At 44.1% G+C, this 26,192-nt stretch overlaps 1 protein-coding gene across 1 annotated transcript; it reads right to left on the reverse strand.

Moving 5' to 3' along the window:
• Positions 1-5,660: 5,660 nt before the first annotated feature.
• Positions 5,661-11,735, reverse strand: LOC311120148 (uncharacterized protein; the record flags this gene model as incomplete). Its single annotated transcript, XM_084194765.1, has 3 exons — positions 5,661-6,867; positions 10,038-10,819; positions 11,613-11,735. 3 exons carry the CDS (start codon positions 11,733-11,735, stop codon positions 5,661-5,663), a joined length of 2,112 nt encoding a protein of 703 aa, XP_084050891.1.
• Positions 11,736-26,192: the final 14,457 nt, after the last annotated feature.

Raw genomic sequence — 26,192 nt, forward strand, 5'->3', positions numbered from 1 at the left:
ACAAAGAGATCTGCTGTTGGATCTGACAATAATCTTGATGGTTGTACAGTCGTCTCAAATAAAACTGTGAAGGACCTCGGCGTTACTCTGGACCCTGATCTCTCTTTTGACAAACATATCAAGAATATTTCAAGGGCAGCTTTTTTTCATCTTCGTAACATTGCAAATATCTAAAACTTTTTGTCCAAAAATGATGCAGAAAAACTAATCCAAGCTTTTGTCACTTTTAGATTAGACTACTGCAATGCTCTACTCTCCGGCTACCCGGATATAGCACTATATAAACTTCAGTTAGTGCTAAACACGGCTGCTAGAATCCTGACTAGAACCCACAACTTGTATTATATTCCTCCAGTGCTAGCCTCTGGCTTCCTGTTAAGGCTAGGGCTGATGTCAAGGTTTTACTGCCAACCTACAAAGCATTACATGGACTTGCTCCTACCTATCTCTCCGATTTGGTCCTGCCGTACATACCTACACGTACGCTACGGTCACAAGACGCAGGCCTCCTTGTTGTCCCTAGAATTTCTAAGCAAACAGCTGAAGGCAGGGCTTTTTCCTATAGAGCAAAATTTTTATGGAATGGTCTGCCGGTTCATGTGAGAGACGCAGACTCTGTCTCGACCTTTAAGTCTATACTGAAGACTCATCTCTTCAGTAGGTCCTACGATTGAGTGTAGTCTGGCCCAGGGGTGCGAAGGTGAACGGCAAGGCACTGGAGCGACGAACCGCCCTTGCTGTCTCTGCCTGGCCGGCTCCCCTCTCTCCACTGGGATTCTCTGCCTCTGACCCTATTACGGGGGCTGAGTCACTGGGCTTACTAGTGATCTTCCATGCCGTCCCAAGGAGGGGTGCATCACTTGAGTGGATTGAATCAGACGTGATCTTCCTGTCTGGTTTTGCGACCCCTCAGGCTCGTGTGGTGGAGGAGATCTTCGTGGGCTATACTCAGCCTTGTCTCAGGGTAGTAACTTAGTGGTCTGTTGATATCCCTATTGTGGTGTGGGGGCTGTGCTTTGGCAAAGTGGGTGGGGTTATATCCTGCCTGGTTAGCCCTGTCTGGTTGGTCCTGTCCGGGGGTTGGTTATCTGTGAACATTTGAACATCTTGAAGAACGATCTGACCTTAATGGCCATGTATTCTCATGATCTCCACCCGGCACAGCCAGAAGAGGACTGGCCACCCCTCAGAGCCTGGTTCTTCTGTAGGTTTCTTCCTAGGTTCCTGCCTTTCTAGTGAGTTTTTCCTAGCCACCGTGCTTCGACATCTGCATTGCTTGCTGTTTGGGGTTTTAGGCTGGGTTTCTGTATAAGCACTTTGTGACAACTGCTGATGTAAAAAGGACTTTAAAAATACATTTGATATTGACTCTGCATTATTTAGACAATTTATTGATTTTGCTATAAAAAACAAAAACAAAAAACCTAGATCATTGATTGTACAAACAGTTTGAGAAGAGTATAGTACAAACTAAAAATAGACTAGTATTTATTTAATTTTATGTGTCTGTCATTGCCTTGAGTGTCCTATGACAGAGGGTGACAACAAGGTCACATTTTCTCATCTACAAAATAACTGTAGTCTAATATTTGAGTATTTTAGGATAAATAATCAAAACTTTCACTAGTGGTGAAATATGCAGCCTCATAACTTTTTGAAATATATAATACAAAATACACAAATAAATCAAACAACGATCCCTTCAGTCACATTCAAATCACATCCCTACACAGGCTCAAATGCCTGTGAGGACGGATCATTCATCGACTGGATTCCAAGTTATGCCTCTGCAGAAAACTCCATGAGTCCCAAACAAACGCTCAGCTGCGCTCACAATGATGCCTATTTCTCAGATTTCCTCTCCGTTTGCGCTGTGCAGTTGATAACCAAAGTAGTAAACACTACAAAGTCTTCCATTGGTTCCAAACACGCCCATTAGTTAACAGTACAAGCACAAAGTGGTGGCTTGAGGTCCGCAGAAAAAGCAAGAACACATTTTCACCACTAGATGGCCATGCTAGACTGATGAACAATCATGTGCCTCAAGAATGAGAGAGAGAGAGAGAGAGAGAGAGAGAGAGAGAGAGAGAGAGAGAGAGAGAGAGAGAGAGAGAGAGAGAGAGAGAGAGAGAGAGAGAGAGAGAGAGAGAGAGAGAGAGAGAGAGAGAGAGAGAGAGAGAGAGAGAGAGAGAGAGAGAGAGAGAGAGAGAGAGAGAGAGGGATGAGATCGAGAGAGTGTGCGTGTGTGTGTAAACGTTAATATTTTTGCTATTATAGGGAAAGCAATAACACACCAACAAAGATCTACATGTTTTTTATTTTAATAGTGTCTCAATTAGATGCCACTTTATTCATTCATAATTAAACATGGTCCAACAGTCAAAACTACATTTTAACAAATTCTGAACTATATTCTACCTGAGATTCCATTTCTGGCAGCTATCAACCTTATAACAATACCTATCTATAATAAAACGATATTTAGTTGAACAGTTTTATCTACAGTGCTATCACATCTCAAAGGAAGAAGATTTCGGAACATCATAATTTGTTCTACAGTCAGTTGTCTAGTCTGTTAAATAGGTGCTATTCAAATCTACTCAATATTTTGGTTTGTTTAAACAAATAATATCTCCGTTTTTCTATCGAAAGTATTGCTGTTGCTACATTGACAAATGATAATAGTTTGATCTGAATATTGAGTTATTTTGTGGTTTTGTTACTAAAGAATCTTTCTCGTGTTGTTATTCTAAAAGTGACACCACTGTTTCATTTGACATTTAGCAGATGCTCTTATCCAGAGCGACTTACAGGAGCAATTAGGGTTAAGTGCCTTGCTCAAGGGCACATCGATAGATTTTTTTTACCTAGTCAGCTCAGGGATTAGAACCAGCGACCTTTCAGTTACTGGCACTACGCTCTTAACCACTAAGCCACCTGCCGCCCCGTGGGTCTCATGTCTAGAGCTGTGTAGACCCAGCTACAGCAAATGCCTCAATCACAAATTAATGGGAAATATATACAATATATATATATATATATATATATATATACAGTACCAGTCAAAAGTTTGGACTCACCTACTCATTCCAGGGTTTTTCTTTATTTTTTAAAACTATTTTCTACATTGTAGAATAATAGTGAAGACATCAAAACTATGAAATAACACATATGGAATCATGTAGTAACCAAAAAACTGTTAAACAAATCAAAATATATTTTAGATTTTAGATTCTTCAAAGTAGCCAACCTTTGCCTTGATGACAGCTTTGCACACTCTGGGCATTCTCTCAACCAGCTTTACCTGGAAGGCTTTTCCAACAGTCTTGAAGGAGTTCCCACAGATGCTGAGCACTTGTTGGCTGCTTTTTCCCAAACTCTGCGGTCCAACTCATCCCAAACCATCTCAATTGGGTTGAGGTCGGGTGATTGTGGAGGCCGGGTAATCTGATGCAGCACTCCATCACTCTCCTTCTTGGTCCACATCAGAATTTCAGAGAAATTTACAGAGCATTGTTGTTTAACACTTACTTAGAAATGACAAGACACAGTTCTGTCTATAGTTCTGTAGGTACCATAGTTTCGGTCCATGTTCTCCAGGGGACGCTAATTGGTGTTGATCATTACAACTCAGTTGAAGAGGTGGGGGCTATTCCCATCACACCTTCTCTTTCTCCCTATTATTTCCTGACTCTCTCCCTGTCACTGATCTCCTGATATCCTTCTGGCTGCACCATGACTCCCTATTGGTCGGTTTGAGCACTGTCTTCTACTGACTATGACATCCATCTAAAACGATGAGACATGAAGAGATAGTTCTAGAGTTTTGTGTAGAGATCTGTCTAGAGTTCATTTGTTGAAGAGCTCGGGATTACTGTAACTCCCTCGCTCTCCTTCTCCCTCTCCTTCTCCTTCGACCTCCCTCCCTCCCTCCCTCCCTCCCTCCCTCCCTCCCTCCCTCCCTCCCTCTCCCTCTCCTTCTCGCTCCCTCTCCTTCTCTCGCACTCTCCTTCTCCCTCTCCCTCGCTCTCTCTTCCTCTCCCTCTCTCTCTCCCTCTCCCTCTCCTTCTCCTTCTTTCTCCCTCTCTTTCTCTTTCTCCCTCTCTCTCCTTCTCCTTCTCCCTGCCCCTCTCTCTCCCTCTCCCTCTCCCTCTCCCTCTCCCTCTCCCTCTCCCTCTCCCTCTCCCTCTCCCTCTCCCTCTCCCTGAGAGACAGAATAACAACAACAAAAAATCAAGAAAAACGCATGTCAAGAATGTTATAAATTGATTTGCATTTTACTGAGGGAAATAATCAGAAATATTTCTGGCTCCCAGGTGTCTTTTATACAGCTAACGAGCTGAGATTAGGAGCACACTCTTGAAGGGAGTGCTCCTAATCTCAGTTTGTTACCTGTATAAAAGACACCTGTCCACAGAAGCAATCAATCAATCAGATTCCAAACTCTCCACCATGGCCAGGACCAAAGAGCTATCCAAGGATGTCAGGGACAAGATTGTAGACATACACAAGGCTGGAATGGGCTACAAGACCATCGCCAAGCAGCTTGATGAGAAGGTGACAACAGTTGGTGCGATTATTTGCAAATGGAAGAAACACAAAAGAACTGTCAATCTCCCTCGGCCTGGGGCTCCATGCAAGATCTCACCTCGTGGAGTTGCAATGATCATGAGAACGGTGAGGAATCAGCCCAGAACTACACGGGAGGATCTTGTCAATGATCTCAAGGCAGCTGGGACCATAGTCACCAAGAAAACAATTGGTAGCACACTACGCTGCGAAGGACTGAAATCCTGCAGCGCCCGCAAGGTCCCCCTGCTCAAGAAAGCACATATACAGGGCCGTCTGAAGTTTGCCAATGAACATCTGAATGATTCAGAGGAGAATTGGGTGAAAGTGTTGTGGTCAGATGAGACCAAAATCGAGCTCTTTGGCATCAACTCAACTCAGCATGTTTGGAGGAGGAGGAATGCTGCCTATGGCCCCAAGAACACCATCCCCACCGTCAAACATGGAGGTGGAAACATTATGCTTTGGGGGTGTTTTTCTGCTAAGGGGACAGGACAACTTCACCGCATCAAAGGGACGATGGACGGGGCCATGTACTGTCAAATCTTGGGTGAGAACCTCCTTCCCTCAGCCAGGGCATTGAAAATGGGTTGTGGATGGGTATTCCAGCATGACAATGACCCAAAACACACGGCCAAGGCAACAAAGGAGTGGCTCAAGAAGAAGCACATTAAGGTCCTAGAGTGGCCTAGCCAGTCTCCAGATCTTAATCCCATAGAAAATCTGTGGAGGGAGCTGAAGGTTCGAGTTGCCAAACGTCAGCCTCGAAACCTTAATGACTTGGAAGATCTGCAAAGAGGAGTGGAACAAAATCCCTCCTGAGATGTGTGCAAACCTGGTGGCCAACTACAAGAAACGTCTGACCTCTGTGATTGCCAACAAGGGTTTTGCAGAGGGGTCAAATACTTTTTTCCCTCATTAAAATGCAAATCAATTTATAACGTTTTTCTGGATGTTTTTGTTGTTATTCTGTCTCTCACTGTTCTAATAAACCTACCATTACAATTATAGACTGATCATGTCTTTGTCAGTGGGCAAACGTACAAAATCAGCAGGGGATCAAATACTTTTTTCCCTCACTGTAGATCTGTCTAGAGTTTTGTTAAAGAAGGGCTAAGGATGACTGTCACCCTCACTCCTTCTCCTTTAGCTGCTGATGCTACTACTTCCTCTTCCTGATTCGATTCAGGCACACAGGAAGTCACTACATCTGGTGCCTCTAAGGACTCTCCACCCATGGTTTCCAGTTTGATGTAGCCCTTACTGTTTGACCGCTCCAGACGCGTACAGCTGAACCGGCGAGCCCGGTCTCCTTGACGACAGACGGCCACGGTGAGGCTGCATCGTCGTGCTGACTGGGGCTGGTCCTCCCCTGGGCTGGAGAGGGAGTTGAGTGACATGCGAGATCCCATCCCCATCATAGCCCTGGAAACGGGAGAGGGGGGGAACAGTTGGGAGCCCTGTGGGGTGAGGGTCTGTCCTTGTAGCGCCCCCTGCGGTTCAGTTAGGGTCATGACTGTACCACCCTCATACTCCTGGGGATTCAACGAGGTCGAGCTCCTCCTGAAGACATCCTTCAATGATCCCCTCCTTGAAGAATCCTTCTCTGTAGCACCCAGACTTTGACTAAAGGATTCATGGGGATTCATTGAGGTCCTCTTTGAAGAATCCTTCTCTGTAGTACCCAGACTTTGACTATAGGACTCCAGGGGATTCATCAAGGCCCTTTTTGAAGAATCCTTCTCTGTAGTACCCAGACTTTGACTAAAGGATTCATGGGGATTCATTAAGGCCCTCTTTGAAGAATCCTTCTCTTTAGTGCAAAGACTTTGACTATAGGATTTTTGGGTATCCATCAAGGTCCTCCTTGAAGGATTCTTCTCCGTAGTACCCAGACTTTGACTATAGGACTCCAGGGGATTCATCAAGGTCCTCTTTGAAGAATCCTTCTCTGTAGTACCCAGACTTTGACTGTAGCCTGCTATGTGCTCTTCCTCGATCCCATTTCCACAAAAATGCTTGACTTTTATGATCTCTTCCTCCGAGCACCCCTCTGTCCCCTCTCTCTCGGCCTGCCCCCCCTCCTCCACCTCACAGTTGTTTAGTGTGATGATTGGGAGGGTGAAGGCGTTAACAGAAGAACTGACGATGGATGCTGTACCCTCCCACTGCCTGGGGTAGGGCGCCTGTTCTGAGTCCCACTGTCTGGGGTACGAAGCCTGCTCTGAGTCCCACTGCCTGGGGTACGAGGTCTGCTCTGAGTCCCACTGTCTGGGGTAGGGTGCCTGCTCTGAACACCTGATTAGATAAGATTAGAAAACTTTAATGCAATGAAATTCAAAACAACTTTATTTATCCCCTCAGGACGCCTGGTCCACCTGATTAAAACAGAAATACAGCATTCGATTAGATTAGATTAGAAAACGTTTTAATGTCCTCAATGAGGCAATTAATTTTGCAGCATACAAAACAATATACAATGTAGCCTCATTCGACCATCCGGATCATGCCAGATCACATTCTATTCTCTACTCATATCTAGAGCAACAGAATGTGATATGCACATATCTATAGAAACAGAATCTGATCTACACATATCTAGAGGAACAGAATGTAATCTACACATCTCTAGAGCATTAGTTCCCAACCTTTTCCGTTCCGGGGACCACCAAATCACAGCCAAAAGCTCCCGAGGACCACCATTCATGGATCGCGTAATTATACTAAACAAAAATATAAGCACAACATGTAAAGTGTTGGCCCCATGTTTCATAAACTGAAATAAAAGTCACCAAAATGTTTCATACGCCAAAAAAAAACGTATTTCTTTCAAATGTTGTGCACACATTTGTTTAAATCCGTGTTAGTGAGCATTTCTTTTTTGCCAAGATAATCCATCCCCCTGACAGGTGTGGCATATCAAGAAGCTGATTAAACAGCATGATCATTACACAGGTGCACCTTGTGCTGGGGACAATAAAAGACCACTCTAAAATGTGCAGTTTTGTCACACAACACAACGCCACAGATGTCTCAGGTTTTGATGTAGCGTGCAATTGGCATGCTGACTGCAGGAATGTCCACCAGAGCTGTTGCCAGAGAATTGAACATTTCTCTACCATAAGCCACCTCCAACATCATTTTAGAGAATTTGGCAGTACGCCAGCCCAGGACCTCCACATCCGACTTCTTCACTTGCGGGATCGTCTTAGACCAGCCACCCGGACAGCTGTTGAAACTGTGGGTTTGCACAACCTAAGAATGTCTGCACAAACTGTCAGAAACCGTCTCAGGGAAGCACATCTGTGTGCTCGTCGTCCTCACCTCTCTTGACCTGACAGTTCGGCGTCGTAACCGACTTCAGTGGGCAAAGGCTCACCTTCGATGGCCACTGGCACGCTGGAAAGGTGTGCTCTTCATGGAGGAATCCCGGTTTCAACTGTACCGGGCAGATGGCGTTGTGTGGGCGAGCGGTTTGCTGATGTCAACGTTGTGAACAGAGGGCCCCATGGTGACAGTGGGGTTATGGTATGGGCAGGCATAAGCTGCGGACAATGAACACAATTGCATTTTATCGATGACAATTTGAATGCACAAAGATACCGTGACGAGATCCTGAGGCCCATTGTCGTGCCATTAATCTGCCGACATCACCTCATGTTTCAGCATGATAATGCACGGGTCCAATGTCGCAAGGATGAAAATGTCCTAGTTCTTTCGTGGTCTTCATACTCACCAGACATGTCACCCATTGAGCATGTTTGGGATGCTCTGGATCGACGTGTACGACAGCGTGTTCCAGGTCTCGCCAACATCCAGCAACTTCGCACAGCCATTGAAGCGTGGTGGGACAACATTCCACAGGCCCCAATCAACAGCCTGATCAACTCTATGTGAAGGAGATGTGTCGCGCTGCATGAGGCAAATGGCGGTCACACCAGATACTGACTGGTTTTCTGATCCACGCCCCTACCTTTTTTTAAGGTATCTGTATACAGATGCCTATCTGTATTCCCAGTCATGTGAAATCCATAGATTACGGCCTAATGAATTTATTTCAATTGACTGATTTCCTTATATGAACTGTAACTCAGTAAAATCTTTGAAATTGTTGCATGTTGCGTTTATATTTTTGTTCAGTGTAGTTTGAGAAAAAAATAAGAAACCTGCACACTGCTCTTGATAGTATCACTGCTCTTTAATAAGCTTTACGTATCGGCCTCAAGGCCTTCGTCAGAGTCAAATGTTGTCAATTTTAGCAGTGAATGTAACAAATGAAAGGCTCCGTTCATCTTTCCCTCGATATTGACTAGTCTCCCAGTCCCTCCCGCTGAAAAACATCCCCACAGCATGATGCTGCCACCACCATGCTTCACCATAGGGATGGTGCCAGGTTTCCTCCAGACGAGACGCTTGGCATTCAGGCCAAGAAGTTTCATCAGACCAGAGAATCTTGTTTCTCATGGTCTGAGAGTCCTTTAGGTGCCTTTTGGCAAACTCCAAGCGGGCTTTCATGTGCCTTTTATTGAGGAGTGGCTTCCGTCTGGCCACTCTACCATAAAGGCCTGATTGGTGGAGTGCTGCAGAGATGTTTGTCCTTCTGGAAGGTTGTCCCATCTCCACAGAGTGACAATCGGATTCTTGGTCACCTCCCTGACCAAGGCGCTTCTCCCCCGATTGCTCAGTTTGGCCTTGCGGCCAGCTCTAGGAAGAGTCTAGGTGTTTCCAAACTTCTTCCATTTAAGAATGATGGAGGCCACTATGTTCTTGGGGACCTTCAATGCTGCAGACATTTTTGGGTACCCTTCCCCAGATCTGTGCCTTGACACAATCCTATATCGACGCTCTACAGACAATTCCTTCTACCTCATAGCTTGGTTTTTGCTCTGACATGCACTGTCAACTGTGGGACCTTATATAGACAGGTGTGTGCCTTTCCAAATCAAGTGCAATCAATTGAATTTACCACAGGTGGACTCCAATCAAGTTGTAGAAACATCTCAAGGATGATCAATGGAAACAGGATGCTCCTGAGCTTAATTTCGAGTGTCATAGCAAAGGTTCTGAATACTTATGTAATAAGATATTTCTGTTTTTTAATTTTTTATAAATGTATAAACATTTATAAAAACCTGTTTTCGCTTTGTCATTATGGGGTGTTGTGTGTAGATTGATGACGAAAAAATAAATAAATACATATTTAGAATAAGGCTGTAACGTAACTAAATGTGAAGAAAGTCAAGGTGTCTGAATACTTTCCTAATACACTGTAAAACTGCGTATAATACCATTTAATACTCCCATTTGTTATTAAAAAAAATGTTTAAAACACCTGCAGTAACCAACAGCGATGCAGAGGAACATAACGTGATCTTGCGTAATCAGGATGGTCAAACGAGGCTATACAAAATGTACATGCAGACAAAAATCCTACATTTTAAAACAACAGACATGTGGGTTTACTGTACCTGCGCTTCTGGTCTCTGTAGATGCTATACACACTTTCCGTGAATGTCTGGTTGTCTCTGGACCAGCCACGCTGCCGGCCCGCCATTGATGGTCGTCCAGACTGCTGCTCACCGCTACCTAACTCTAGCATCCCGCCAGGATTGAACGAATTTACGTCCATACTGCCCCTGGACTGCTCATAGTTCACCAGTCCGTTAATCGGCGAGTGGTCCTTGGTCCGTGTGCTGTGGAGGTCGATGACCATGGAGTAGATATCTATGAGGTTGATGACTTTGGTCTTCAGGTCTCTGTTCTCGTGGAGCACTGCGTTAGCGCAGATGAAGAGGAAGATGCCAATCCCCATTACTAAGGGCCCAAACACCTTCAAGTTGTCTGAGTGGAGATAGTTGTCCAGGAACTCAGAGAGAAACCCACCTGAGGGAGGACGAGGAGGTGTAGATACAGATACAGGTATATTTCCATTAACGGATACAGGTTGAGGAACACTTCCATTAACGGATACAGGTTGAGGAACACTTCCATTGATAACAACACTCATCTGGTTGGTCAACTCAACACTCATCTGGTTGGTCAACTCCCCAACAGTCTGGTTGGTCAACTCTCCAACAGTCTGTTTGGTCAACTCCCCAACAGTCTGGTTGGTCAACTCAGCCCTCGTCTGGCTGTGGCCTTCATGTGGCCAGTAGCCCAGTACAGCCATGGCTATCCCCACCATCAACACCACCACCCCCACCGCAGCCACCAGCCCAGATGGGGAACACAGGTTGAGTTTCCCCTTCACCTGAATTCATAAAGAGACAGGACATCGTTACCATGTTAGCTTCAGGAACATCTAAGGTTGCGTCCCAATAATCTCTCCTTCCACGTTCACTACCTCCCACACATGTAAAAGTATTTAAAAGTATTAGCCTAGAGGGAGTTTCCATATACCAGTAATTTCCTTTCAAATCCATGAAGAGAAGTGAAGAAGACAAACTGTACATATTGGGAGAAAGGAGAGATTATTGGGATGGAACCTAAAACAAAATCAGATACAATACAACAGAGCATTATGGGTACTGTAGTTTGTAGTCCGTCATGCTACCCACCACCACCACATCTTTCTAAACCAGACACAATACAACAGAGCATTATGGGTACTGTAGTTTGTAGTCCATCATGCTACCCACCACCACCACATCTTTCTAAACCAGACACAATACAACAGAGCATTATGGGTACTGTAGTTTGTAGTCCATCATGCTACCCACCACCACCACATCTTTCTAAACCAGACACAATACAACAGAGCATTATGGGTACTGTAGTTTGTAATCCATCATGCTACCCACCACCATCACATCTTTCTAAACCAGACACAATACAACAGAGCATTATGGGTACTGTAGTTTGTAGTCCATCATGCTACCCACCACCACCACATCTTTCTAAACCAGACACAATACAACAGATCATTATGGGTACTGTAGTTTGTAGTCCATCATGCTACCCACCACCACCACATCTTTCTAAACCAGACACAATACAAAAGATCATTATGGGTACTGTAGTTTGTAATCCATCATGCTACCCACCACCACCACATTGTTCTTCTTCCTCTCTGCTGGTTTCCTCTTCCTCTGGTTCTCAGCGTGGTTCTTGGTTTGCTGGGAGTCCTGGCGCCGGTTCGTACGCAGCAGACCGCCCGTAGCGATCATGGCGACGATTTGATTGGACAACGGGCTTGTCAATCAACCTGGTGGAAGAGGCAGGGGAAGGGAGGAGAGTCAGTGGTATTGTGTTAAAACTCCCACAAAAAAAGTTACTTTGTTCTCTGAAGGGTAAAATGCAGTTCCTCAATACATCCCCAAAATACCACCATCCTACCTACCACCATAACATATTCTGGTCTTACTTCAGAGGTGTCTTTTGATATAAATAATAAATAGTAGATATGATATTACATCAAAACTGATTTTATATTTTTTTATCATGCATCAAAACAAAAATGGGTAGATGGAATGACTCCTGAAACCTGTATTGCTTAGACAGAGAACCATGATGATGTTAAATGGGAACATGCAGAAACATTTCTATATATTCAACCTTTATTCAGTAGGATGTTAAATCAAACCTCTGAAACCCTTGTGTCCAGAGAACTGCTATCTTCTCTCTCATCTCATCTGTCTCTTCTCCTTCTAGCTCTCTCTTTCTCTCTCTCTTCACACTGGTTGAATCAACATTGTTTTCATGTCATTTCAATGTGCACTAGATAGGGATTAGGGTGGCCATTTGGAACACAGTAAGATTGTCTTAATTAGGTAGACTAATGCCAACCCTGACTCCCTCAGTAGGGTGTATAATCACAATAATCACTCCTCATTATCATTGTTCTAGGGCTCACATTCATGAATAACTTATTACACAAATTATTATTCACAGCAGCAATTAGGGAATTTTATTCACAGAACGATTTGAATATTTGATTTGATTTTGATTGTCTGACAGTCATATAACTTTAGTGAAATAAGAGCTGATTGTGTGCTATTAATATAATATATGAGCAAAAGGGTGAAGACTGAAGAAGAATGACAGGGCATTTGTCTTTATTAGTGTTTCCACAGTGAGTTGATTTAAGTTCTTCTTCTTTACTCTCTAATCTCTTTTTCTAGACTTCCTGTAGCTTGGAATCTGTCTGGGAACTGGGGCTCCCAAGGATTCTGAAGTAGGAGCAATATAGCACATGCAGAAAGCTATTCCTAGATAGATAGATAGATAGATAGATAGATAGATAGATAGATAGATAGATAGATAGATAGATAGATAGATAGATGTGCCTAAATTGAGGCAGCACATACAATAAGCACTCAGACGGCTCTGGGGAACAGACAGGTCAACCAGCACTGAAGAGAGAATATGTGGGCGGCAGATCACTTTGGTCAGAGAGAGAGAGAGAGAGAGAGAGAGAGAGAGAGAGAGAGAGAGAGAGAGAGAGAGAGAGAGAGAGAGAGAGAGAGAGAGAGAGAGAGAGAGAGAGAGAGAGAGAGAGAGAGAGAGAGAGAGAGAGAGAGAGAGAGAGAGAGAGAGAGAGAGAGAGAGAGAGAGAGAGAGGCTATACTTAAACTCCTTAACATCATCCTCAGCTCTGGCATCTTCCCCAATATTTGGAACCAAGGACTGATCACCCCAATCCACAAAAGTGGAGACAAATATGACCCCAATAACCACCGTGGGATATGCATCAACAGCAACCTTGTGGAAATCCTCTGATTAAACAGCAGACTTGTACATTTCCTCAGTGAAAACAATGTACTGAGCAAATGTCAAATTGGCTTTTTACCAAATTACCGTACAACAGACCACGTATTCACCCTGCACACCCTAATTTACAAACAAACCAAAAAACAAAGGCAAAGTCTTCTCATGCTTTGGTGGTTTCAAAAAAGCTTTTGACTCAATTTGGCATGAAGGTCTGCTATATAAATTGGGCGGCAGGTAGCTTAGTGGGTAAGAGTGTTGTGCCAGTAACCGAAATGTCGCTGGTTCTAATCCCCGAGCCGACTAGGTGAAAAATCTGTCGATGTGCTCTTAAGCAAGGCACTTAACCCTAATTGCTTCTGTAAGTCACTCTGGATTAGAGCGTCTGCTAAATGACTAAAATGTAAATGTAAATAAATGAATGGAAAGCGGTGTTGGGTGAAAAACATACAACATTATAAAATCCATGTACACAAACAACAAGTGTGCGGTAAAAATTGGCAAAACACACACATTTCGTTCCACAGGGCCGTGGAGTGAGACAGGGATGCAGCTTGAGCCCCATCCTCTTCAACATATATATCAACGAATTGGCGATGGCACTAGAACAGTGTGCAGTACCCGGCCTCACCCTGCTAGAATCTGAAGTCAAATGTCTACTGTTTGCTGATGATTTGGTGCTTCTGTCCCCAACCAAGAAGGGCCTACAGCATCACCTAGATCTTCTGCACAGATTCTGTTAGACCTGGCCCCTGCCAGTAAGTCTCAGTAAGACAAAAATAATGGTGTTCCAAAAAGCTCCAGTTGCCAAATTCCATCTAGATGCCATTGCCCCAGAGCACACAAAAAAACTATACGTACCTCAGCCTAAACATCAGCGCCACAGGTAACTTCAAAAAGATGTGAACGATCATAAGCCTACATGTGACTCTAGAACGCACAAACCGGGACTGCCCCTGTCCAAGGTGCTGAAAGACAGAGTTCGTCAAATCAAACCGGGACTGCCCTAGTCCAAGGTGCTGAAAGACAGAGCTTGTCAGGCCAAACCGGGACTGCCCTAGTCCAAGGTGCTGAAAGACAGCGCTCGACAGGCCAAACCGGGACTGCCGGTCCAAGGTGCTGAAAGACAGAGCTCAACAGGCCAAACCGGGACTGCCCTAGTCCAAGGTGCTGAAAGACAGAGCTCGACAGGCCAAACCGGGACTGCCCTAGTCCAAGGTGCTGAAAGACAGAGCTCGACAGGCCAAACCGGGACTGCCCTAGTCCAAGGTGCTAAAAGACAGTGCTCGTCAGGCCAAACCGGGACTGCCCCTGTCCAAGGTGCTGACAGACAGAGCTCGACAGGCCAAACCGGGACTGCCCCTGTCCAAGGTGCTGAAAGACAGAGCTCGACAGGCCAAACCGGGACTGCCCCTGTCCAAAGTGCTGAAAGACAGAGCTTGACAGGCCAATCCGGGACTGCCCTAGTCCAAGGTGCTGAAAGACAGAGCTCGTCAGGCCAAACCGGGACTGCCCTAGTCCAAGGTGCTGAAAGACAGAGCTCGACAGGCCAAACCGGGACTGCCCTAGTCCAAGGTGCTAAAAGACAGAGCTCGACAGGCCAAACCGGGACTGCCCTAGTCCAAGGTGCTGAAAGACAGAGCTCGACAGGCCAAACCGGGACTGCCCTAGTCCAAGGTGCTGAAAGACAGAGCTCGACAGGCCAAACCGGGACTGCCCCTGTCCAAAGTGCTGAAAGACAGAGCTTGACAGGCCAATCCGGGACTGCCCTAGTCCAAGGTGCTGAAAGACAGAGCTCGTCAGGCCAAACCGGGACTGACCTAGTCCAAGGTGCTGAAAGACAGAGCTCGACAGGCCAAACCGGGACTGCCCTAGTCCAAGGTGCTGAAAGACAGAGCTCGACAGGCCAAACCGGGACTGCCCTAGTCCAAGGTGCTGAAAGACAGAGCTCGACAGGCCAAACCGGGACTGCCCTAGTCCAAGGTGCTGAAAGACAGAGCTCGTCAGGCCATAAGGAAGCTCAATTTCTGAAAGATGAGAGTTAAAATACTTTTCTGAAAGATGAGAGTTAAAATACATTTCTGAAAGATGAGAGTTAATACTTTTCTGAAAGATGAGCATTAAAATAATTTTGTGAAGAATGAGAGTTAAAATACTTTTCAGAAAGATGAGAGTTAAAATACTTTTCTGAATGACAGTTAAAATACTTTTCTGAAAGATGACAGCTGGCTTCCAAGATGGCGTAGCAGTGCGGTCGTGTTCTCTTGTGTGTCCATGTAAATAGCCTGTTTTTGTATTTATTTTTGTATTTTACGTATATATTTCCTTATCACACTTTTCATCCTTCTACTAAATATACTTTCCTGCAACCCGCCTCACTCAATGTGGAACGGATTCTATTATTTACTCACCCTTATCTTTAATCTCCAGTTGAAACTAGCTAGCCAGCTAACAAGCTAACTAGCTACTTGCTATTAGCCACCGTTAGCGGTTTTTACCCAGAACATCGGATTTTCTGCCGGAATAACTGAATCACTGGACCTTAACACCGGAACTAGCTAGCCGCAACCGAATGGATGTCGAATGGATGTTGCTGTAGGCCTCTCTCATCTTTTTAAGTGGGAGAACTTGCACAATTGGTGGCTGACTAAATACTTTTTTTCCCCACTGTACCTCTCTGTCAACCAGACGGGACCTCCTAGAGTCGACAAGGAGCCCTGCCGATCCATCACGACTGGTCTGCCGACATAATCGTCTGTGGTTTCAACAGGCTTCCCGTTGCGACGACCACGAAGATCCATCTGCTAGCCCCGGCCCGCTAGCACACGCAAACTACAACCGTACTTCCTGCTCGCTGTGCTAAAGCACTAATTTGAAATGCTCTCGGACTCACATATTGCTGTTCACTGGACCTTATGATCACTCAGCTGCACAGCTGATGCCTGCTGGGCTGTTCATTTACACGGTATCCTGTCCTGTTTATTCTGTTTAGCCTCAGCCCAAACTTTATCGCCATTACCAGTTGTTGTCTTAGCTCTCTCTAATAACACCTGTGATTGCTTTATGCCTCTCTCCCATGTCAATATGCCTTGCCTATTGCTGTTCCAGTTAGTTCTTATTATACAATTTCACTGTAGAACCCCAAGTCCCTCTCAAACTGCCTCAAATAGTTCCTTTGTTCCACCCCCCATACACGCTGAAACCGGCTCAATCGGTGCCTCCAGTGATGCTATCTCTTTCATTGTTACCCAACGCTTAGGTTTACCTCCACTGTACTCATATCCTTCCATATCCTTGTCTGTACATAATGCCCTGAATCTTTTCTACAACGCCCGGAAATCTGCCCCCTTTATTCTCTGTACCCAACGCACTAGAAGACCAGTTCTTAAAGCCTTTAGCTGTATTCTTATTCTAGTCCTCCTCTGTTCCTCTGGTGATGTAGAGGCTAACCCAGGCCCTGCAGCCCCCAGTATCACACCTACTCCCCAGGAGCTATCATTTGTTCACTTCTGTAACCGTAAAAGCCTTGGTTTTCTGCACGTTAACATCAGAAGCCTCCTTCCTAAGTTTGAGTTATTCACTGCGTTAGCACACTCCGCCAACCCTGATGTTCTAGCAGTGTCTGAATCCTGGCTTAGGAAGGCCACCAAAAATTCTGAAATGTCCATCCCCAACTACAACATTTTCCGTCTAGATAGAACTGCCAAAGGCGGTGGAGTTGCAATCTACTGTAGAGATAGCCTGCAGAGCTCTATCATACTATCCAGGTCTGTGCCCAAACAGTTTGAGCTTCTACTTCTAAAAATCCACCTTTCCAGAAATAAGTCTCTCACTGTTGCCACTTGCTACAGACCCCCCTCAGCCCCCAGCTGTGCCCTGGACACCATATGTGAATTGATGCCCCCCATTTATCCTCAGAGTTCGTACTGCTTGGTGACCTAAATTGGGATAAGCTTAACACCCCGGCCATCCTACAATCTAAACTAGATGCCCTCAATCTCACACAAATTATCAACGAACCTACCAGGTACAACCCTAAATCCGTAAACATGGGTACCCTCATAGATATCATCCTGACTAATTTACCCTCTAAATAGACCTCTGCTCTCTTCAACCAGGATCTCAGCGATCACTGCCTTATTGCCTGCGTCCGTAACGGGTCCGCGGTCAAACGACCCACCCCTCATCACTGTCAAACGCTCCCTAAAACACTTTAGCGAGCAGGCCTTCCTAATTGACCTGGCCAAGGTGTTCTGGATGGATATAGATCTCATTCCGTCAGTAGAGGATGCCTGGTTGTCCTTTATAGTAATTTCCTCTCAATCTTAAATAAACAGGCCCCATTCAAAAAATACAGAACTAAGAACAGATATAGCCCCTGGTTCTCCTCAGACTTGACTGCCCTTGACCAGCACAAAAACATCCTGTGGCGTACTGCATTAGCATCAAATAGCCCCCGCGATATGCAACTTTTCAGGGAAGTTAGGAACCAATATACACAAGCAATAGTCGCAACCCCTATTACTAGCCTGTTCAACCTCTCTTTCGTATCGTCTGAGATCCCCAGAGATTGGAAAGCTGCCGCGGTCATCCCCCTCTTCAAAGGAGGTGACACGCTAGAGCAAAACTGTTACAGACCTATATCCATCCTACCCTGCCTTTCGAAAGTTTTTGAAAGCCAAGTTAACAAACAGATCACCGACCATTTCGAATCCCACTGTACCTTCTCCGCTATGCAATCCGGTTTCCGAGCTGGTCATGGGTGCACCTCAGCCACGATCAAGGTCCTAAACGATATTATAACCGCGATCGATAATAGACAGTACTGTGCAGCCGTCTTCATCGACCTGGCCAAGGCTTTCGACTCTGTCAACCACCGCATTCTTATTGGCAGACTAAATAGCCTTGGTTTCTCAAATGACTGCCTCGCCTGGTTCACCAACTACTTCTCAGATAGAGTTCAATGTGTCAAATCGGAGGGTCTGTTGTCTGGACCTATGACAGTCTCTATGGGGGTGCCACAGGGTTCAATTCTTGGGCCGACTCTTTTCTCTGTGTATATCAATGACGTCGCTCTTGCTGCTGGTGAATCTCAGATCCACCTCTACGCAGACGACACCATTTTGTATACATCTGGCCCTTCATTGGACACTGTGTTAACAAACCTCCAAATGAGCTTCAATGCCATACAACACTCCTTCAGTAGCCTCCAACTGCTCTTAAACACTAGTAAAACTAAATGCATGCTCTTCAATCGAACGCTGCTGGCACCCGCCCACCCGACTAGAATCACTACTCTCGACTGGTCTGACCTAGAGTATGTGGACAACTACAAATACCTAGGTGTCTGGTTAGACTGTAAATTCTCCTTCCAGACTCACATTAAGAATCTCCAATCCAAAGTTAAATCTAGAATCGGCTTCCTATTTCGCAACAAAGCCTCCTTCACTCATGCTGCCAAACATGCCCTCGTAAAACTGACTATCCTACCGATCCTTGACTTCGGCGATGTCATTTACAAAATAGCCTCCAACACTCTACTCAGCAAATTGGCTGTAGTCTATCACAGTGCCATCCGTTTTGTCACCAAAGCCCCGTATACTACCCACCACTGTGACCTGTACGCTCTTGTTGGCTGGTCCTCACTACATTTTCGTCGCCAAACCCACTGGCTCCAGGCCATCTATAAATCACTGCTAGGCAAATCCCCACCTTATCTTAGCTCATTGGTCACCATAGCAACACCCACCCGTAGTATGCGCTCCAGCAGGTACAGTGCCCTCCACAATTATTGGCACCCCTGTTTAAGATGTGGTCGAGGACTTCCAAAAATTCTCCTTTTTTTTTTAACAACATATAACCCAAATGCAAAAAAAGAGAAAAATCCAACCTTTTATTTAAGTACATGACTTTGGTGTAAAAAAAAAAAATCACACATTTAGAAAAAAAAAAACTTGAAATCATGTGTCCCACAATTATTGGCACCCCTGATGTTAATACTTTGTACAACCCCCTTTTGCCAACAATACAGCACTTAATCTCCTCCTATAACATTTCACAAGATTGGAGAACACAGAGAGAGGGATCTTTGACCATTCTTCTTTGCACAATCTTTCTAGATCATCCAGTGTCCTGGGTCCTCTCTTATGCACTCTCCTCTTTAGCTTGCCCCACAGGTTTTCGATTGGGTTGAGGTCTGGGGACTGAGATGGCCATGGGAGGACCTTGAGTTTGTGACTGCTGAACCATTTTTGTGTAGATTTTGCCACATGTTTTGGATCATTATCCTGCTGAAAGACCCAATGACGACCCATCTTCAGCTTTCTGGCAGAGGCCATCAGGTTTTTATTTAAAATGTCCTGGTAGTTCAAAGCGTTCATAATGTCATGCACCCTAACAAGGTTCCCAGGGCCTTTGGAAGAGAAACAGGCCCACAGCATCACAGATCCTCCACCATACTTCACGGTGGGCATGAGGTGCTTTTCGGCATACTCATCTTTTGTTTTACGCCAGACCCACTTAGAGTGTTTGTTGCCAAAAAGCTCAATCTTAGTCTCATCTGACCAAAGCACACGATCCCAGTTGAAGTCCCAGTGCCGCTTAGCAAACTCCAGACGTTTACATTTGTGAGTGTTAGTGAGAAAAGGCTTTTTCCTTGCATGCCTCCCAAACAGCTTGTTGGCATGTAGAGAGCGTCTGATGGTTATTTTGGAGACTTTGTGACCCCAAGATGCCACTCTTTGATGCAATTCTGTGACAGTGAGCTTAGGACTTTTTTTTACTTCTCTTACCATCCTCCTCACTGTGAGTTGTGGCAAGATAAACATGGGACCTCTTCCAGCCTTGTTTGTCACTGTTCCAGTTGTTTTAAACTTCTTAATGATTCCTCTGACTGTAGATACGGGCAAGTTAAGGCGAGTGGCTATTTTCTTGTAGCCATTGCCTGACTTATGAAGGTCGACACAAATCTGCCTTACTTGAATGGTGTGTTCTCTTGTCTTTGCCTTGTTGACAAATGGGTAAGAGAATTAGGCCTCTGTGTCACGTCATATTTATACCCCAGGGAAACAGGAAGTCATGAATTACTAATTAAATTAATTAGATACCCTGACCAACTTTAGCAACTACAGAAAAATATATTTTTTAAAAAATCAATTAAAATGTTCAGCGGAATTGTTAGGGGTGCCAATAATTGTGGGACACATGATTTCAAGTTTTTTTTTTCTAAATGTGTGATTTTTTTTTTTACCACCAAAGTAATGTACTTAAATAAAAGGTTGGATGTTTCTCTTTTTTTGCATTTGGGTTCTATGTTGTTTAAAAAAAAATGAGAATTTTTGGAAGTCCTCGACCACATCTTAAACAGGGGTGCCAATAATAGTGGAGGGCACTGTATATCTCACTGGTCATCCCCAAAGCCAACACCTCCTTTGGCCGCCATTCCTTCCAGTTCTCTGCTGCCAATGACTGGAACGAATTGCAAAAATCTCTGAAGCTGGAGACTCTTATCTCCCTCACTAACTTTAAGCATCAGTTGTCAGAGCACCTTACCGATCACTGCACCTGTACACAGCCCATCTGAAATTAGCCCACCCAACTACCTCATCCCCATATTGTTATTTATTTTGCTAATTTGCACCCCAGTATCTCTATTTGCACATCATCTCTTGCACATCTATCATTCCAGTGTTAATACTAATTGTAATTATTTTGCACAATAGCCTATTTATTGCCTTACCTCCATAACTTGCTACATTTGCAAACACTGTATAAATATTTTCTGTTGTATTTTTTACTTTATGTTTTGTTTTACCCCATATGTAACTCTGTGTTGTTGTTTTTATCGCACTGCTTTGCTTTATCTTGGCCAGGTTGCAGTTGTAAATGAGAACTTGTTCTCAACTGGCTTACCTGGTTAAATAAAGGTTAAATAAAAAAATAAAAAATAAAAATACATTTTTGAAAGATGAGCGTTAAAATGTTTTTCTGAAAGATGCCGAAACGTTGGTGGTTTACCCAATAAATTACTGGGAGTTTATACAGTGGGGAGAACAAGTATTTGATACACTGCCGATTTTGCAGGTTTTCCTACTTACAAAGCATGTAGAGGTCTGTAATTTTTATCATAGATACACTTAAACTGTGAGAGACGGAATCTAAAACAAAAATCCAGAAAATCACATTGTATGATTTTTAAGTAATTAATTTGCATTTTATTGCATGACATAAGTATTTGATCACCTACCAACCAGCAAGAATTCCGGCTCTCACAGACCTGTTAGTTTTTCTTTAAGAAGCCCTCCTGTTCTCCACTCATTACCTGTATTAACTGCACCTGTTTGAACTCGTTACCTGTATAAAAGACACCTGTCCACACACTCAATCAAACAGACTCCAACCTCTCCACAATGGCCAAGACCAGAGAGCTGTGTAAGGACATCAGGGATAAAATTGTAGACCTGCACAAGGCTGGGATGGTCTACAGGACAATAGGCAAGCAGCTTGGTGAGAAGGCAACAACTGTTGGCGCAATTATTAGAAAATGGAAGAAGTTCAAGATGACGGTCAATCACCCTCGGTCTGGGGCTCCATGCAAGATCTCACCTCGTGGGGCATCAATGATCATGAGGAAGGTGAGGGATCGGCCCAGAACTACACGGTAGGACCTTGTCAATGACCTAAAGAGAGCTGGGACCACAGTCTCAAAGAAAACCATTAGTAACACACTACGCCGTCATGGATTAAAATCCTGCAGCGCACGCAAGGTCCCCCTGCTCAAGCCAGCGCATGTCCAGGCCCGTCTGAAGTTTGCCAATGTCTACATTGTCACATAAAAAAAAAGGTTCCCGGCCAAATCCATGAATTGGTCAAACAGTAAAGTGCATTATGATTCCAGTAGTGAAAGCCCTGCTCCTGTGCCTGTTTCACTGGGGCCCGCTGCTGTAATGAGCGAGCCACTCTCCTCTCCCCCCACGAGTGGAAAATGTCTGTCTGATCGTATAACATTTCAAAAATGCAACAGCTCTGTTGTCCCTGTCGAACAGAGGAAGGTCTCAGCTTTATGCAGGTATCATTTTTTTTTCTCAACTCTCAATATTCAGCTCAATAGCAACTATTTTAAAACCAATATATTTGACATGGCTTTGAGATATGCTAAGGCATAGGCCTATGGGTAGTAGCCTACAACTGCAAAGTTTACTGTTGGATGAATACATGGCTACTAGCAGTGTTTTGAGTTAGCGTTTTGGCTAGTTAGTGTGTTTTGAGTTTCCACTTCCTCAGGTGTTGAAGGCCAAATGAATTAGCCTAAGATATTTAGTTACTGCACATAAAGATGTATGTAATTCATCCCTATTGAACAAAAAAAAAATCAGGAAAGGAGTCCTATTTTGACAGTAAAATATTGCAACTATAGTGTAATTGTCAATTCATGGCAATCACTGGATTAGGTCAGCACAAAATATCTTGAGCCATGCATTCCTGCTTGGACGTGTTAGATGAGACAACTTTTTTCACTTATCAGCCAAAGGCTCTTTATAGATACAATGGCTTGCGAAAGTGTTATAATTAAAAATTAATCATTTAGCAGACGCTCTTATCCAGAGCAATTAGGGTTAAGTGCCTTGCTCAAGGGCACATCGACAGATTTTTCACCTAGTCACCTCGGGGATTAGAACCAGCGACCTTTCGGTTACTGGCACAACGCTCTTAACCACTAAGCTACCTGACGCCCTATTCACCCCCCTTGGCATTTTTCCTATTTTGTTGCCTTACAACCTGGAATTAAAATTGATTTTTGGGGGGTTTGTATCATTTGATTTACACACATGCCTACCACTTTCAAGATGCAAAAATATTTTTGGGGTGAAACAAACAACAAATAAGATAGAAAAACAGAAAACTTGAGTGTGCATAACTATTCACCCCCCCTCCAAAGTCAATACTTTGTAGAGCCACCTTTTGCAGCAATTACAGCTGCAAGTCTCTTGGGGTATGTCTCTATAAGCTTGGCACATCTAGCCACTGGGATTTTTGCCCATTCTTCAAGGCAAAACTGCTCCAGCTCCTTCAAGTTGGATGGGTTCCGCTGCTGTACAGCAATCTTTAAGTCATACCACAGATTATCAATTGGATTGAGGTCTGGGCTTTGACTAGGCCATTCCAAGATATTTAAATGTTTCCCCTTAAACCACTCGAGTGTTGTTTTAGCAGTATGCTTAGGGTCATTGTCCTGCTGGAAGGTGAACCTCCGTCCCAGTTTCAAATCTCTGGAAGACTGAAACAGGTTTCCCTCAAGAATTTCCCTGTTTTTAGCGCCATCCATCATTTCTTCAATTCTGACCAGTTTCCCAGTCCCTGCCGATGAAAAACATCCCCACAGTATGATGCTGCCACCACCATGCTTCACTGTGGGGATGGGGTTCTCGGGGTGATGAGAGGTGTTGGGTTTGCGCCAGACATAGCATTTTCCTTGATGGACAAAAAGCTAAATTTTAGTCACATCTGACCAGAGTACCTTCTTCCATATGTTTGGGGAGTCTCCCACATGGCTTTTGTCAAACACCAAACATTTTTGCTTATTAAAGCAATGGCTTTTTTTGGGCCACTCTTCCGTAAAGCCCAGCTCTGTGGCGTGTACGGCTTAAAGTGGTCCTATGGACAGATACTCCAATCTCCACTGGGGAGCTTTGCAGCTCCTTCAGGGTTATCTTTGGTCTCTTTGTTGCCTCTCTGATTAATGCCCTCCTTGCCTGGTCCGTGAGTTTTGGTGGGTGGCCCTCTCTTGGCAGGTTTGTTGTGGTGCCATATTCTTTCCATTTATTAATAATGGATTTAATGGCGCTCCGTGGGATGTTCAACGTTTCGGATATTTTTTTATAACCCAACCCTGATCTGTACTTCTCCACAATTTTGTCCCTGACCTGTTTGGAGAGCTCCTTGCTTAGTGGTGTTGCAGACTCTGGGGCCTTTCAGAACAGGTGTATATATACTGAGATCATGGGACACTTAGATTGCACACAAGTGGACTTTATTTAACTAATTATGTGACTTCTGAAGGTAATTGGTTGCACCAGATCTTATTTAGGGGCTTCATAGCAAAGGGGGTGAATACATATATGCACGCACCACTTTTCAGTTATTTATTTTTTAGAATTTTTTGAAGTTATTTTTTTCATTTCACTTCACCAATTTGGACTATTTTGTGTATGTCCATTACATGAAGTCCAAATAAAAATCAATTTAAATTAAAGGTTGTAATGCAACAAAATAGGAAAAATGCCAAGGGGGATGAATACTTTTGCAAGGCACTGTATGTATAACAGTCTTTACAAATAAAATCTTAACAGGCCCTGGATAGGGGAGGGCAGGACAGGACACCGGCCATGTCACCTTTTACATTTTTTGTATTAATTTTTTATATGAAAAATACATATTTTTATGTAGGTCAATTTCGACCAGCCCACCCAATTAAAAAACGGTCCAGCCCATCTGTCATTTGCCAGAAGTGCCAGAAGTGCCAGATAGCCAATCCGCCCCTGGCCCGGAATAGGGGTGAGAAGGTGTTGGATTCTACACTGATAAAGTCCAGACCTTCCTTCCCTAGACATCCGCCTCCAATACTAACCAAAACAAAACATATCCTCACCCTATCCCTCCAATACTAACCAAAACACATATGTCCTCACTTGAGTTTCACACAATGCAGACTTTGATGACAAACATGCACAGTTCTCGCTGAGGTCAATGTAGACCGAATGTGTGCGTGTTGACATGACGTGCTGAAGTGGCTATTTAGGATGCAGACGATACAAATGTAATTCAACTTAATTTGAGTTTCTCTTAGCCTACTACCAACGTTTGACTAGCCACTGCTAGTGCACTTCCCACATACTCACTGACTGAAACAACCAAATTGTCTTCAATGTCCAGAGGCGAGAGGGCAGAGCCCAAACAAATCAGATTCAGACACGTTTCCTATTTAGGCTATTTAAGCTATTGTCAATTGCCAACGTAATTATCATTGTAATAACACAAGACTGATTATTGAAATAACTACAAACCAATCTTTTTTCTTTTTTTTTTATGAAGTGGTTTGGAAAGCAAATAGCCTAACATGCAAATATTGAAAAATGTTTGAAAACCATCTGTGTCTGCGTCCAGTAAGTTTTAAGTGTGATGAATTGCATTATACAGACATAGGATCTTAATTTGAGCCAGTTTGCTACAGCAGGAAAATAATCCTGCAGCAACAGGAAATGTGAATTATTATGTGGATTATAATTATTGGAATTTTTTTGTAGGGGTCGACACATTTTCCCTCAAGGGCAAATCAAGGCTGACATTTTAAAGTGGAAATTACAAACTTTAGAAGCCTTTTTAAACCTTGAATACACTGCAAGTTTGCATTTCCTGCTATGCAGGACAATTCTTAGCAACAAAAGAGTGATCAAATTAAGATCCTACATCTGTAGCCTAAACATAAAGCTACAATAAATATCTGACAGTTAAATATGCAAAATAAAACAACATAAATCCTACCGACTGTCTTACCAGAAAATGGTTTATGTTCCCACACACTCCAAAGCATGCGTCGTGTCTGGGGCTGTGCGTAATCCGCCGGTCTCTCTCTCTCTCTGTGCTCTCCCCTCCCTAGTTGCGTCTCTGTGGAACCAGACCGGCAACAGTGAGTGATCCTCAACTGTACAGGGCTTCACAATACAGCCTTCCACAAGGGGCGGCGCAAGCAGCTGCATTTTACATCGGACACAATTTATTGGACAATCTGGAAATCAATTCCACTTGTCGAAATCAATTTACACAAAGTGTGGGATAAGATTCGTTGTAGGCTACAGTCTTGATAGGATCCCTGTCAGGCACTGTGAATCTCTTACAAAAGTAGGCTGTGGATCAACAAC

The sequence above is a fragment of the Coregonus lavaretus genome, assembly GCF_964263955.1.
Source record: "Coregonus lavaretus genome assembly, contig: HAP1_SCAFFOLD_1069, whole genome shotgun sequence".
In the NCBI taxonomy this organism is placed as follows: Eukaryota; Metazoa; Chordata; class Actinopteri; order Salmoniformes; family Salmonidae; genus Coregonus; species Coregonus lavaretus.